Source organism: Cajanus cajan, chromosome 9 (genome assembly GCF_000230855.2).
Source record: "Cajanus cajan strain Asha chromosome 9, NIPB_CcT2T_4, whole genome shotgun sequence".
NCBI lineage: Eukaryota > Viridiplantae > Streptophyta > Magnoliopsida > Fabales > Fabaceae > Cajanus > Cajanus cajan.
In genome coordinates, this window is record NC_138525.1 from 30,303,167 (window position 1) to 30,319,728 (window position 16,562).

At 36.3% G+C, this 16,562-nt stretch overlaps 1 protein-coding gene and 1 long non-coding RNA gene across 2 annotated transcripts; one reads left to right on the forward strand and one right to left on the reverse strand.

The window, feature by feature from the left end:
- Window positions 1-8,360: 8,360 nt before the first annotated feature.
- Window positions 8,361-9,200, reverse strand: LOC145952072 (uncharacterized). Its single transcript, XM_083064292.1, has one exon. It carries the CDS (start codon window positions 9,198-9,200, stop codon window positions 8,361-8,363), a length of 840 nt encoding a protein of 279 aa, XP_082920418.1.
- A 1,844-nt stretch (window positions 9,201-11,044) lies between these two features.
- On the forward strand, window positions 11,045-15,291 carry LOC109810215 (uncharacterized). Its single transcript, XR_014429769.1, has 3 exons — window positions 11,045-11,211; window positions 11,513-11,674; window positions 14,593-15,291. It is a non-coding gene; the product is annotated as an uncharacterized LOC109810215 (long non-coding RNA).
- The last annotated feature ends 1,271 nt before the right edge of the window (window positions 15,292-16,562 follow it).

The window sequence follows — 16,562 nt, forward strand, 5'->3', positions numbered from 1 at the left end:
ATATTTTTTTCTTCTAATTTTATGTATTTTTGTTTTTTAAAAATTTATTTTTTTGAATTATTATTTAGGCCCGCGGACCAGTCCATTATCTGTGGATTTTGGCAGGCCGGATACGGACTTAAAAAATAAGTCTATTTATTTTACGGACCAGACTTATCCGGCCCGTATAAAATGTAGGTTTTACAGAGCGGGCCTTAAACGGGCCGGACCGATCCGTATACCCACCCCTATTCGCCACCAACATGTTACTCAAAATATTAGAAAAAGAAAAGTTTTTTTAAATTATAATAATGGCCTTCATAGCGAAGGTTAGGCTCGGGTATCGGTTACATATAAAGAAGGTATTAGGCACCCTACAATGTCCTAAATCAGTACCCTATGATGAAATTAACATAATAAAGAATAATAGTTTCAATATGTTATTCCTCTTTTTAGTGGTCATTTACATGCTATTTTAAAATATAATTACTTATAAAATATGGTTTTAAACCCCACACATTTAAAAATAGTATGTATACATGATGATTTATTGTTCGTGACAATAGTATTTGAATGAAACAATAATGAAAAGAGAGAGAGAGAGTTAATAGTAATACCTCTGTAGCGAGCTTTATAAAATTCCTCTTCAAATGTGGGATCTAGGTGCTTTTTGGCAGCCTTTCACACTACAAATATCCTCACAATACTCAAGAAATACAAAAGATAGAGGGAGAAGAGATTTATGAATTAGAACTACTAGAAACAAGTCAAAGATAACAACTTTTCTCTTAATTTTTGGTCCAATCTTCGATAAAAATCCGGTCCAAATCTGGTCCCCTTTTGCACTATGCATGAGGCACCTATTTATAGGTGACAGAACCAACTGGAATGACCATTTTGATCAATGGAATCGGTCATTCCAAATTGGTTTGTTATGGCAAAATTTTGAATTTGGAACAACCCGTTTCAAAATCAAAATGGCTCATTCCAAACTACTATTTTGGTCATAACAACCTAGGTCAAAATGGTCCGTTTTGGATTGCAAACGATCCATTTTGACCTAAGGTTTCTTGGCCTTTTAGGTGATTTGGAACGGCTCGTTCTATATTGGGAATGGCCCATTCCTGGCTCCTAATTTAGCCTTTTTAAGCTTCTGGGCTTCCTGATGTTTTTCTAGTCCGTTTTGATGTCACATTGGGCCCTTAAGGTCCTCTTGTCTTCTTTTTATTAGTCATTTGCCTTATTTGAATGTCTCGGATTAAATTAGGTGTCTACAGCTGCCCTTCTTTACTTGTTCTTTGGATGGCTATGTTTTGCTTTTCGAAAGACAAGTAAAGATGTAGACATTTCGTCTGGGTCTTCTCTTGGTCTTTTCATATAGGTGCTTCCACATTGTTTCCTTCGGATAGATGGGTTTGCCCGTATCCTTGCTCCTTAGAATGTCGAAATGCTGGGGTCGCTTCCTCCAAAGATGGGCGAGGATGGCAAATGTACCTTCTAAACCCTTGGCTTCGTGTGAATTTTCCATATTGCTTCTTCTGGTTGCTTCTTTGTGATGGTGAGGTGAAGATTTCTTCTAAGTCTGTTGTGGAGTGAGTATATTATGAGCTTAACCTCTCTAGGCTAGACAAGTATTAAGGCTTCTAGCCGGCCCAAGTCATGATGATTCCCTTATAACCTCTTTGCAGACCATGAAAAAAATGAGTATCTTCTAAGTTCAACCTCTCCAAGCTAGATTGGTATTAGGGCTTCCAGTCAGCCCAAGCCGTGGTGATTCCCTTATAACCTTTTTGCATGCCAATGAAGGAAATGAGTATCTTTTGAACTTAGCCTCTCTAGGCTGGACTAGTATTAGGTCTTCCAGCCGACTCAAAACCTCTTTACAAGCTAGTGAAGGAAATGAGTATCTTTTGAGCTCAACCTTTCTAGGCTAGATTGGTATTAGGGCTTCTAGTTGACCCAAGTCGTGGTGATTCCCTTATAACCTCTTTATAGGCTAGTGATGGAATTAAATATCTTCTATGCTTAGCCTCTCCAGGCTAGACTAGTATTAGGGCTTCCAACTGGCCCAACTCATGATGTTTGATGATTGATCTAAGTCGATGATTTGTTGAGAAATGCCCCTGTGTTGGTGGGCGAAGGAGTTTTTTGTAGGATCGTGATCTTGTAATCCTAACTTTTCTCCAATTGAGGAATATGGTGGTGTCCTCATTAGTTTACTCAATTGTATAAAGAATGCCCTAGGGATGACGGGCAGAAGGTGCTTGATGTGCCTCTAGTTTGGGTTGTCTTTACTAATTGAGTTTGAAGGTTGGCAAGAACTTTATGTTGTTCCTACTGTGTGAGTATTATGATGCCTTTCTAAGCTTCTTTACTGGGGATGAATGGTAGGGATTCTAGTGTTTTGCCCGCCATGTGAGTATTGTAATGCATCTTTAGGCGTCTCACTATGGATGAGTGAATGATTGGAAGGAAAATCTATGTTGTGTCTGCCGGGTGAGTATTGGGATGCCTCTACAATATACCTCACAAATCTCAAGAAATACAAGAATAATCATAGAAAGAAGAATTCTAACTACAAAGACTTTAATAGATAGTCCATTCCGTCATTTTCTAGTTCCCTGAGCACTGCGTACAATTCTTTCTGGTTAAAAAATCTCTTTCTAGTTGCTCGGGAACAATTAGGAGATTCTCTATAAGAAATACAGAGTTTTTCTTTTGGTGGAAACATGCTATGGGGTGGTGGTCCCGCTTATGGGGTCAAATCAATACATTTTAAGAAGAAATATTTGAATCTCATCGATCTCATAAGTATCATACCAAATCCCACTTGATCTAGATTTTTCATATATAAATGTAACTAATATATCTCCTTCAGAAAGTATTTCTCCATAATGGCCATGAACAGTTGCTCCTGGAGTCGCCAAATAAAGGTTAGTCAATCTTATTCGTACAGAATCCATTTGAACAATTAGAACTTGACCCGATTTTAAGTGTAGTGCATTTTTCGTTTGAACTAGAGCCTCCTATTTATAAGCACGAAAATCTACCAGAATGGGCCGTTCTGAATTCAGAATAGGTCGTTCTAGACCATTTTGTTACATACAAAATTTGAAACTGGAATGACCCATTCCAAAAGTGGAATGACTCATTCTGGATTTAAATTTTACACGTAACAAACTAAGTCAGAATGAGGTGTTCTGACCTAGGGTTAGAGGCTATTTTCAAAGCTCAAAACGGTCCGTTTTGGGCTCTTAATCCTAGCCCTTTGCATTTTGGGACTCTTAATGCGACTCTGGTCTGTTCTTGCATCAAAATGGGCCTTTAGGGTCTTCTCTTTCTTGTTTACATGTCCTGAACAAAATTAGGTGTCTACAGATGCCCTTATTTTCTCATCCTTTGGATAGCTATGTGCTGCTTTTCCAAAGGCAAGTAAAAGCATAGGAATTTCATCCGGGTCTTTTATTTGTCTCTTCATGCAGGTGTTTTCATGTTGTTTCCTTCGGGTAGATGGGTTTACCTATATCCTTGCCCTTTGGTAACCTAAGTGTTGAGTTGCGTGCTCCTTTGGGTGACAAGGATGGTAAATTGTACCATCTAGGCTTCCGGTTCAGTGTAGATGTTATGTGCTTCTTCTACTTATCTTTTGATGGTGTTATTTCTTATTTATTTCTCACTGGGGTATGAGTGTATTCTGAGCTTAGCCTCTCCAGGCTGGAATGATATTAAGGCTTCATCCAGCCTATGGTGAGTGTTGTTTGTTCCAGCCTCTCCAAGCTGGACTGGTTTTAAGGCTCTAGCTGACCTTTTCTAATCTCGTTGTTGAGTATTCCTTGATCTAGCCTCTCCAAGCTAGATTGGTATTGAGGCTCCAATTGACCTTTTGAGTATTTCTGTGCGACCTCTCCAAGCCTACAGAGTTGAGTATTTCTACGCAGTCTCTCCAAGCTTACAAAGTTGAGTATTTCTATGCGGCGTCTCCATGCCTACCGAGTTGAGTATTTCTACGCAACCTCTCCAAACCTACAATGTTGAGTATTTCTACGCAGCCTCTCCAGGCCTACAAAGTTGAGTACTTCTACGCGACCTCTCCAGGCTTACAAAGTTGAGTACTTCTACACGGCCTCTCTAGGCCTAAAAAGTTGAGTATTTCTACGTGGCCTTTCCAGGCCTACAAAGTTAAGTACTTCTACGCGACCTCTTCAGGCCTACAAAGTTGAGTATTTCTACGCAGCCTCTCCAGGCCTACAAAGTTAAGTACTTCTACGCGGCCTTTCCAAGCCTACAAAGTTGAGTATTTATACATGGCCTCTCCAGGCCTACAGAGTTAAGTATTTCTACGTGGCCTCTCCAGGCTTATAGAGTTGAGTATTTCTATGCGACCTCTCCAAGCCTACAGAGTTGAGTATTTCTATGCGGCCTCTCCAGGCCTACAAAGTTGAGTATTTCTACATGGCCTCTCCAGGCCTACAAGGTTGAGTATTTCTACGTGGCCTCTCCAAGCCTACAAAGTTTGAATGAGATGTGTGGTAGGGATTTTGGTGTTGTTCCTATCGTGAGAGTATTGTGATGCCTTTCTAGGCGTCTCGATTGGGGGATAGCACGTGTGGCATGGATTCTGGTGTTGTTCCTGTCATGTGAGTATTGTGATGCCTTTTTAGACGTCTTCATTAGGGAATGAGATGGGTGGCAAAGATTTTGGTGTTGTTCTTGTTACCTGAGTATCATGATGCCTTTCTAAGCATCTCCATTGGGGGATAACATGTCTGGCAGGGATTATGGTGTTGTTCCTGTCATGTGAGTATTATGATTCCTTTCCAGGCATCTTTTTTTAGGGATGTATGGCGAGAATTTTGTGTTCTTCCCGTCATGTGAGTATTATGATGTCTCTTCAGACGTCTTCTGGGAAATTTTCTTACTGATTGGTTGGTTGGTGGGAATCTTGTGTTGCTCCTACCAGGTGAGTATTATGATGCCTCTCTAGGCCTCTATCGTGGAGTCTTTTGGTTTATTGATGGTTGATTGCAAAGCTTTCTTGGTCGATGATTGTTGATCACTTGAAATGGATTCAATGTGGATGTGTCATCAGAGTGTTGTCTATTGAAACGATATCTTGAGAACTGGGGTGTTGACATAAATGCCTTGGGATCTTATCATAGTTATCGAGATTGTTGGGAGATGCTTGCTAAGGAGCAAGAAAGCTCCAGGTGATGTGGTATTAGCTGATGTGGCTTGAGGTGTCGTGGTTGTCTTGCAGGTTTTTATTGGTCTTGATCTTTGTCGCACTAAGATGTTTGGCTTGATTGGGTTAAAGGGATTGTTGCTATGGGGATTTCCCTACCCCTTGTTTGAGGATGGATCCCAATGTCGAGGATTCTCAGTCATATATTATTATTTTTTAGCTCTAACTTTTTTAATGTGGAAGCTTTGCCTTTTTCTGTATTTATATTTTTTTCATTGTTTTCCCTCTTTTTTGTGTTAACATATACAAATGCTGAATGCTTGTTTCATCTATGCAGGATGCATATTTTGAATAATTCTCCTAGGATAATGAAAATTTCCTAAGTGTGTGTGAAATGCTTTTGGATGCATGCAATGCATGTTTTGGTTTTCAAGAAGTGGCTTTCCTTTTCTCCTTTTTACAAGTGAAATGCTCCGGTTAATTGATGTGCATCATTAGTCATGTTGGTTGATTAATGTGTTAACCGTCTTGGGGGCTCTCTTTTTAGAAAACCTTATCCCTTAGTGTCACATGTCCTAATCAGAGCACGCTCAATACAAAAGCCTAAGCTTCATACACTAACATCCCCCTACCGATGATCACCTACAATACAATTTTAAACATACACAAACAAACAAGGGAGTGAGAAGCATCTCGCTCGGGTTCAGGTGCAAAAATAACTGTTAGATAACACACACAGAAAGAAATCACAAACAAGGCACACATACAAGCTATACATAAAACAGTAATACATGCACAATCACTTATCATGCAATCATACCACGAACTTGACTCATAAATGCATGCATGTGGCGCTAGTCACATATCACATCACATGTCATGTGGTATGTTGCCGAAGCAACATACCTGGAGTAGTCTAGAAGTATATGTTGGCTCAATCGTGCACTCTCAATTAGAAAGATGTACTGCTAGGGTCTCATCAGGATAGCGAAGCCACGGAAGATATGTCCCATGCACACAAATGGACATAACTAGGCCTTCCAAACAGCGCTATCCCCTAGGACTCCTCCGAGATGTTCCATCCGAAGGGCATTCCAACACGATGTACCCCATATCGTACCCCGTCACATAGATGCATATGATGCATGTCACACATTCACATGTTCATAGACTCAACATTTCACTTGTCATATCTCATCATGTCACTTATTCTGATATCACATTATCATACTCATAGTCACAAGGTCACATATAAGAGATTCTCATTCTCATCATATACTCATAAAAATACACCACTTGTATCAATACCATAATAAGACAATTCTCACACCATTAACACCTTTAAACATAGCTTAAAACCTATCTGTTTTCGAAATTATCTGTTCCTCTTAGGTTTCCCATCGAAACCCACAGAGCATCCTAATTCAATCAAAACTTATTTATTTTTGAAATTAAACACATATTCACACTCAACAAACATCAAGGAACACAATAAAAAACCTCAAACATCAAAACAAAAAAAACATTCATATTTTGCCAGTTTCTCATAGGATTTATCGTAGGAACCCATAGAGCACTTTAATCCATATCAAAACATATCTAATCTTAAAATTAAACACGCATTCATGTTCAATAATCATCAGGGAATACAACAGAAAACTTAGAAGCCAAAACAGAAAATATTTGAAATTTGCCTATTTTTCATAGGGTTTCCCGTAAGAACCCATAGAGTACTTTAATCCATATCAAAACATATCCAAACTCAAAATTAAACATACATTCATGCTTAGTAATCATCAGAGAACACAACAGAAAACTCAGAAGTCAAAACAGAAAATATTCAAAACTTGTCTATTTCTTATAGGGTTTTCCATAGGAACCCATAAAGCACTTTGAAAATGAACACATATTCACACTTAGAACCACACTAGGAATGCAATAGAACAATCTGAAAGCAAAATAGAAAACTTTTATAAATTGTCTGGTCCTATACGCATACATCAAACAAGGGATTGAGGGCCAATCCGACTATCCAACAATTATTTTAACACCCCCGAGTGAGGTTTCTCACTCCCCCTTACCTAGATGAGCAAAAGATGAAGCGCATATGATTCCCTGGTGATCCCCCTCCTGATTCTCTTGAGTTTTCATAGAGCATAGAAGGAATGAGAAATGAGTAAGAAACGTGAAATAAAAAACTCCTAGAAACTCCTTTAACTTCTGATAACTTCTCTCTCTTAAAAAAATAAAATAAATAATAGTAATAGTAATAATTTAAAAAATACCATTACGTCCTTCCTTCCCTTCTCATGAAATAACTAGAAACAATAAAAATACACTCTCTCTTTTTAATACAAAATAACATATGCTTAACTTTAATAAAATACATTTCATAAAAACCTATCTCATATCAAATAATCAAATATTAATTAAAATTAAATCATGCTTTATATTAAAATAGAGCTCACATAAAATAGATAAATAATATAAAATATACTTATCATTTTTTTAAAAGTAATATATGTTTTATATAAAAAAAAATCAAGATCATATGAAATAGCTAAAATAATATTAAAAATTCTTCTAAGAAACACATTAAAACATTAAAATAAATACTACAATATTATTAATATAATTTTATGAAAAATTGGGTGTTACAATGGCTTAAAAGATTAATACATACATACATACATATATATATATATATATATATATATATATATATATATATATATATATATATATATATATATTCTTACCGGAGATCGGTCGTAGGGGACGATCTGTTGGGTAAGATCGGTGAGCCTCCTTCGCTGGTACGCTTGCTGCTCCAAGATGGGGGTGGTAGCTGCAAAAGAGACTTTGATGCTAAAGTTAGGGTTTGTGGGAATATTAGTCTCGTATAAATAATGCACGTACCTTAGTATGAATTAGGGTTTTACTAGGCTTTGGGCCCGAGACCAGTTATGACCTATTTGGGTGACGAGCTGACGTCACACAGCGCGTGTCCGAGGTCGTCCTGCGTTGTGATGCCAAGCTCGGAGTTCGGCTTCGCAGTACGGATAGTACACTATCCATGTTTACTTATGTATGAACATGTAAGTCTCATTGGCAAAACCATCCATCGATCACTTTGCATATGAATTATTTAATCTCTTTCAGAGCTGGGTTGAATTTATTTGATGCAATCAGCCTTTCTTTACAACACTGCTTTGTCTACCTTAAATAGAACCGCTTCATCATCACCATGATGTGGATGAACGGTTGCATCTGATTCTATTTTATTCATCAATTCAAGAACAGGCTTTTGATCATAATCATAATCAACAACAGGATCTTGGTTGATGTCATCTTCTAACGATAAGGGCAACAGAGATATCGAGTTCTGAACTGCCCACAAGTTTATGTCTTTCTGTAAGGAAGGATTGTAATTAACATATTGTTGTTGTTTGAATTGTTGTTGCTGCTGCTGTTGTTCGAATTGTTGTTGTTGTTGTTGGTATTGTTGATGTTGTTCTTGAGACATTTGTTGAAGGAAAGGCTGAGAAGAAGTGACATTGGAAATGTCATTATTTTGATGTGCCTGTGCCCTAAAGAAAGCGAGATGCTGAAGAACAAGGTGAAGCTCGGCATTGGCGTATTCAATCTGAGACTGCAAGTGCTGAATGAGCTTGTAGCAGCCACCAACAGGGTCTCGAGCACGCATGTCGGATTGGTACATGATGGTGCTCATGGCGATGTCACGCTCGTTGGGATCGAGGGGCTTAAGCAAGTTAGTTATCTTGCCAACGCCGAATAAGCGACGTGCATTTAGGAAGTGCTTTTGGCGATCATGAGGAAAATAAGGTGCGAGAATGTAGTTGGAACACTCTTCCTCCTTAACCCACTGAGGCGCTTTTTCAAGGACAAAACCGTGACGGCCCAACGAGCGCCAAAGCGGACAATACCTCGGATGCGGTGACCCTAACGATGACAGCAGACTTACGGTAGGAATATTGGCGCTAGAAGGAGGGCCCAGGCCACTCTTGCCCCTTAGCATCGACTGAGGGGCTTGTTCCGGTATGCCTAAAAGTCCCACATCGCTTAGGAGTCGAGGCTAAGGGTAGTTTATAAACACTCTTCCTCCTTAACCCACCGAGGTGCCTTTTCAAGGACAAAACCGTGACGGCCCAATGAGTGCCAAAGCGGACAATACCTCGGATGCGGTGACCCTAATGATGACAGCAGACTTACGGTAGGAACAATATATATATATATATATATATATATGAGGAGGTTTATAATAACACCGGTGTAACTTTTACTAAGTATTACACAGCTCAATAACTTTATATTAAATGTGAATTTTGTAAATCCAACCATTAGGTTGAAAATCCATATCACTTTATATGTTTATATCAAATTTTGTTAAAATTGAACAATAATTTGAAGTTAATCAAAGTGTTCATATATATATATATATATATATATATATTAATTTATGTGGGGTGGGGAATGAAAAAATTAATTGAAAAGTTGCAAATTGGAAATACGAATTCAGAAAACCTTCAAAAAATAAAACCCTTCTTCTCATATTGTCTAAGGCACGTGCAATATATCCCTTCTTCTCATTCGCACATTTCTCATTTTATCAAAGCCATGCGCACAAGTTCATGCTTAGGACTTCGATCATCTCAAATGGAAAATGCAACACACGCTCTTTGATATTCATTATATTGAGGTATGGTTTTCTTTTCCACTAAAAATCCTATTTTCTGTCTTTTCTTTGGATTCGTTCTACATTAAGTGGTCTTATTTGTTCCTAAACCCTAATGTCCCACCCAATACAAGTGTGGGTAGTGGAACATTATACCATGCATTCTTAGTGATGATAAAACTTCACTAGTACACAATACACATTTTACGTCGGCTATTTTAGGGGTTTTTACATCAGAAAAACTTCTGATGTAGAAGCGGGAGACGTAAATTTACGTCGGGGCGCGAAAAATGACGTAAATTTACGTCGGACATGCCAAGGTCCGACGTAAAAAAGTCATAAAAATTTAAAAAAAATAAAAAAGAAAAACGCGTGCAAGCAAAACGACTCGTTCTGCTTGATAAACCTAGGAGCAGGTTCTCCAAATCCGGACTTCGTCACTTCTTTCTCCAGCTTCAAAAACTCGAAATGCAACACAAACATTATTACGAAAAAAACATCCCAGAAAACACAAACTTGATAGAAGATGTTACCTCATAAAAAAACAGATGGACGTATGGTTAAGCCATTTCCATCAACACACGAAGAAGAAACCAACGCAGCCCTCCGAAGAAGAAAAACAGAAGAAGTTGCAGATGAGGAGGACAACCACTATTTGAGGAGGTCTCGGAGGGATGAGGTGCAGAAGAAGGTGCACAACGCACGGGAAATAAATTTTTGAAATCTAGCCATGCGCGCACACCTTCTTTTAAGCAGGCTGTGGGTTATTTACGTCGGTCCTAATTGGGTCCGACGTAAATTTTAACATCTACGTCGGACACAATGTATAGCCGACGTAGATGTTGAAATTTACGTCGGACCCTTAAAGGTCCGACGTAAAAAATTCATAAAAATTACGAAATATGCCACCGCGTTTTTATTACATCGGGTATTTGTATTTCCGACGTAAAATGGGTGACGTAGTATCTTAATTTTCCACAAGTGCTTTAAGCTTAGAATTATAAAATTTGATACTAGTTGTTGCTCCTGTGAATTAGTTTGGCCAATTGTTTGGTCTCGAGTCCTCATTTTATGGATGCTGATCGTTTTGTGGGTGAAACATATCAGAGCTAAATATGGTGACTACTTTGGCATTACGGTCGCTGCTTATCCATGTTTCTTGCTTTTGTAATCATTATTATTTTCAACTTAATTATTACTTTTTGTGGAATGCTTTTCTGCTCCTTTTTCCATCATCATTTTCTCTTTTAATGTAGTGTCTTTCTCTTCAGAGGCACATCTGGATGTTATAGAAAGCGATGGGTTGGCTTCCCCGGAGGATTATCAGAATGATCTTGCTTACCTGAAGAGCAAGGTCTTGTCATTGATTTAGAATCCACCCATTTTACGTGTTAAAAGTTCTTTTATTAGTTCTAGAACATAATTTTAGGAAACTCGATCTTTTGATCCGTGTCTTGCATGCTTATACAAGAAGGAAAAGAAAATATTAATGAGAAATGTTGCATTTATTGATAAAAATGGCTAATCTTCTTCCAAAATAAAGTGAAAAGTAAACAGTGAGGGGTGGATGGTGAAGAAGAATTATTTTGCTAGGAATTTGTTGTTCATTTTTTGCCTTTTTTTTCTTCTGAGTTTATGTTCTTTTCTATTTATAGGTTGATGCTGGAGCAGGTCTGATTGTAACTGATACAGATATATTCCTCAAATTTGTGAATGACTGTCGCCAAATTGAAATAACTTGTCCTATTGTCCCTGGAATTATACCCATTAATAATTACAAGGATTTTCTCCGCATGATTGGGTTTTGTAAAACGAAGGTAAGAAAAAAAACTGTGTCTAGTCCCAGTATTAAATATTCTAATAGTGTGTCTGGATAAAAAAAAATTTCAACATAACTGCCATTCAACTCAAAGTTTACAATATACTTGCTTCTTCATTTGCATCCTTGAAGTGTGAATGTCAGTTTTGAAGACTCCTAACGGAAATTCGAACACACTAAAATGTTTAATAATCTCAAGGACCTTGGGGGAGAGGGATTCTCAAAGGAAGCATAAAAAGTCACTTGTTAAACATTAATATATCTCTTTATACATGTATTATACCGGAAGAAAACATCAGTTGTGCCCATTGGAACTTGAGAATATTAATAAAAGTTAAAATTCAAGACGTGCATAGAAATTACATTGGTGGGCAAAACATTACTTGCAATTGGATAGATATATGCAAAATTAATAATTAACTACTAAAATATTAAGCCAACATGCATTGATGTAAAGCCTCCATTCTTGGAAATTCTTGTGTTAACTGCATCAGAAGCTCAGCCGCCTGTCATATTATTTCTGTTGCTAATCTCACTAGTCATTGCCATCTTTGAAACATTTGTTGGGTATTTCTCCTTGATAGAAAATGCTAGAATAATATATTGAAAATATTCAATAGTATATATACAGCTTATTTCTTACAATAATTTAAAGTTTCTAACTCTAAGTGGTTATTTCTTAGGATTATTTTCTCTATTTCTTGGGTTTTAATATTTGTACTGATCATATTATAATAAATCTGTCCACTAATATTGCACAGATGTCAATGTCATGGAATTTTTTCCTGCCCTTCTCAACTTTTTCTTTTTTCACAGCCAAAGTTGAATTGGTTTGCTACACTCTGTGTAGCACGGGTTCAGTACTTTAGTATTTCATGATTGATCTCCTTAGTATTAGTATTACTAAGGGATAGTGCGATATGTTTTATCATCGCATTTATTACCCGAGAGAATATTATTTGAAATATCTGTTTATTCAATTTTCTCCTTTTATACTTAAAACCTCATAATTTCAACAGCAAGTTACAAGTTATCCCATATATGTCTGGGCACGTGCATATGTGTAGATCAAATTAAAAATTTCAAATTAGCTGACTCAAATTCAACCCTGACAAATTATGGAAACGGCTCATCTATGTGTAAATTTCTTTGACATAAAAGCAAGATATTTTGATCGGTGTCGTACTCGATCAAATAAAATGTTGATTTTATAGTACTAAGAAGTGAATCCTAGATCGTCTCTCTCAAGGAGTAACAAGTCAATCAGAGGTTCTCACGATGCAAACAACACACACAAAATGGGGGGTTTTCAGATTCAAATAAAACGGAACAGTAAGCAATGAAACAGTAATTTAACACGTGAACAGCGACTCTCCAACTCAGTTGTAGCACCATATCATTGGTTCAAAATATTATCTTATCTAAACCTATATTCAAATCCCAGTAACCACTAAGCGTCATTACCATTATTGAACACATACATACGAATGAAGCATTAGCATGCATCTCTATTCACGAGATTAAGCAAACCATGAGTAAAGAAGGCAAACCAGTTAAGTTGAGAGCGAAACCATTAAACATGGAAACAAAACCAACACCAACAGATTTGTAAGGATTAGAACGTAAGAACACCTTGAATGAATAAACCTCAATGATTACATTAAACTAAGTTAAAGAGTGCTACAGATTAGCCTTCCATGGAGGAAGACAACAGAAGAAGAAGAAGAACAAGTTACAACAAAAACGAGTGTGCAATACAAAAATGGTGGTCTCCCTCAACTTGTCCAGTAGCCAAATCAAGAGAGGTGGCTGTGTGTTGTCCCCCACTAGTCCGACCTACCTAAGACCTAAAAAACGTAAATGGGCCCCCTTGTCCATGTGTATGTCCCAAAATTACAAAAATAGGATAAATAAAATGAAAATAAGATGCATGTGTGAAGTGCTGCTGACATGACACTTTGTCTCTTGAAGTCCGAAATATTCAAGCCCCAAAATACTTCACAATTAAACCCAAATCAACAATTAAAATAAGTACAAAAAGATAAATAAATAATAAAAAATAATGACTCATATTCACTTTTGGATTTGGCATATGTTTAGAAGGAGTCAACATGCTTGTTCCTTATAAATCGAAAAAAAATTTGAGCACAAATTTTGGAGTATAGAAACTGATTTAATTAGTTTTTTTTATATTTTTATTTTCCCCTCTTATATTGGCATCACATAAGTTAACTTATGAGTTATGTAAAATCTCAAAATGAGTTTTGAATTATGTTGACTATGCATTTCATGTTTATTCTCATCTTTTTTTTCTTGTACGTCTTTGATTCTATACATTTTCTCTTCTTTTTGTAAACTCTCTTTAAAACAAAGCTTCTGATTCTTTTCTATCCAATCATTTTATCACCTATTTTGCCCCTTTCACCTTTCTCAATATTAGAAAGACTAAGCTTAGATCATTGCCTACTATCATGATGTAATTGATTTCCATTTTGTAAGGCAGTTCACTGATTTGATATAAATTTCCGTATATATATGGTTAGATGCTCTTCTATTTATAATGGTGAAGCCGTGAAGGTTATCAATTGTAAAATTAATATAGCCATTCTGTGATCTCGTTATGTCATATTTCAAAGAGGTTTCTTATGTTTGTTTTCAATTGATAGAATAATGTGCAACTTGGGTGGACTAGATACTTGGATAATGACAATGGAGAAATAACATAACTGCTACATTTGAAAATATTACATCTTGTACATGCTAACAATATTCAAATTTGAAGTGAAGACCCCTTCCAGTCAGTGCTTGAAATTAGATATAAGTTCATAATGAAAGTTTTCACACAATATACTAGTCAAGTGGGCTCTAATAAAATGTTTTATTTCCATTTTTTCAATGACATAATCCACATACCAGTTGAGATTATGGCTGCTTTAGAGCCGATCAAGGACAACGAAGAAGCTGTCAACTCATATGGACTTCACCTGGGAACTATGGAGAAAAATTTTAGCTCATGGAATTAAGACTGTGCATCTATATACCCTAAATATGGAAAAATCAGCATTAGCAATACTAATGGTTGTCTCCTATTGCATGTGATATTCTGGCTTGTGATGTGTATATTTTTAATGTTATTAACAGAACCTTGGCTTAATTGAAGAGATCAAAATTTCTAGGGCCTTACCTTGGAGATGCCCTCCAAATTTCTATGCATATATATGGTTTATGTTCTAGTTCATGTATATATTATTATTAATTTAAATATTTTATTAGTTAAATATTTTTTCTATATTGTTTTATTTTATTATAAACTTAAATGATTAAGTGTTGCCACTAATAAATGATAAATAATTATATAATTATGGCTCAAACAAAAATTTACTATATATACTATTTTTGAAATAATTAAATGTGACAATATATAACTACTAAAAACTCACTATCTAAATATTTAAAAAATCATGGCCTAAACATTTAGAGCATAATAAATTTTTATTGGAAAAATTGCATAGGTCCACATTTTTATAAATGTGGTCTAAGCATATAACATGTATGACAACATTTAGAAAATCATAGCCTAAACGATTAGACAACACTTAAAGAGGTGTACTATAAAATATTGTGGTTGTTGCTTATTATATTTGGCCACATTCAAATATTCGTGGTCCTAAAAATATAGCCATGTAAAAAAAATGTGGTCTATCTCAATATTTAAGCTCACGAGTATTTTGTTTCTGTGGTTGAAAGCAAAAACCCGTTGCCTATTAGCAAATATCATAGCCACTTAAAGCGCGCTTGAAAAATCGTGGAGATTTTGTGGCTTAAACTTTAGCCCACAGTTTTTACACATCTAGCCACACTTTTTTTATCGTGGCCTAAATCCAAAAATGGTGTAGTCTAGTCGAAGCGTTATAGTCAATTGTGGTTGCTTCTTGTTCTTGTTAGAGGCTTCATACAATAACACATCTAAGGTCTAGCTAGATGACCATAGAGACCTCGTTGCATAGATTCACACCACCTCACCAAAGAAATAATATAATGAATGGACTCTATAAACAACAATACCACACTACAAAAAACACAATGGTCACCTCAATAACTTTGTCAAACCTTAGCCTAGACTTCTCCAAAAGATTCCAAGCCCTGCTTCGGTTTTATTAGAGCTATCAAAACGGGTAACCTGGCCCGACCCGACCCGTTCTACCACGGGTTGAGCATTTGGTGGGCCAACCCAACCCGGCTCATTTATTGATGAGCTCAAAAAAATTGAAACCGACCCGGCCCACCACGAGTTGGTGGATTAAATGAGTTGGCTCACCTAATTTAAAAAAAAATGTAAATTTTTTTTAATATAAATAAAACTTCAATCAAATGAAAATGATATCACTGAATAATGTGAAATTAAATAATATTTGTTTATGTATACAAGTTTATAAGGATTTCAAAGTTTTTATTTACTGAAAAATATTCAATATTTTTAGTAAAAAATCTTTTAGAAACTTTTTAAGAATGTATTCATATACACATTCAATACATATTTAAAAGTGATCGTTTAATTTAATTATGCCTGCTTTCTAAAAAGAGAAAATTATGTTGAATCCAAAAGATAGAAAGCTAGTGATAGAACGGTATTATAATGTTGAGCATAACATGCGAAGGTGTCAATCTCTGTATGACTAGACATATGGGTAATTAGATTTCAAAATAGCAGCAACCTTAATTTGGCCCAATAAGAGTAAATGTTTTTTTTACGGGTTGGTGGGTCAGCCCGACTTACCACAAGTTCAATCTGGGTAAGCCGGGTTGTTAGTGAGTCGGGTTCAAAATTGGTCCGTATTGAAATTTTTAATTTTTGGCAGATGATAAACACACCTTCACCCTCGTAT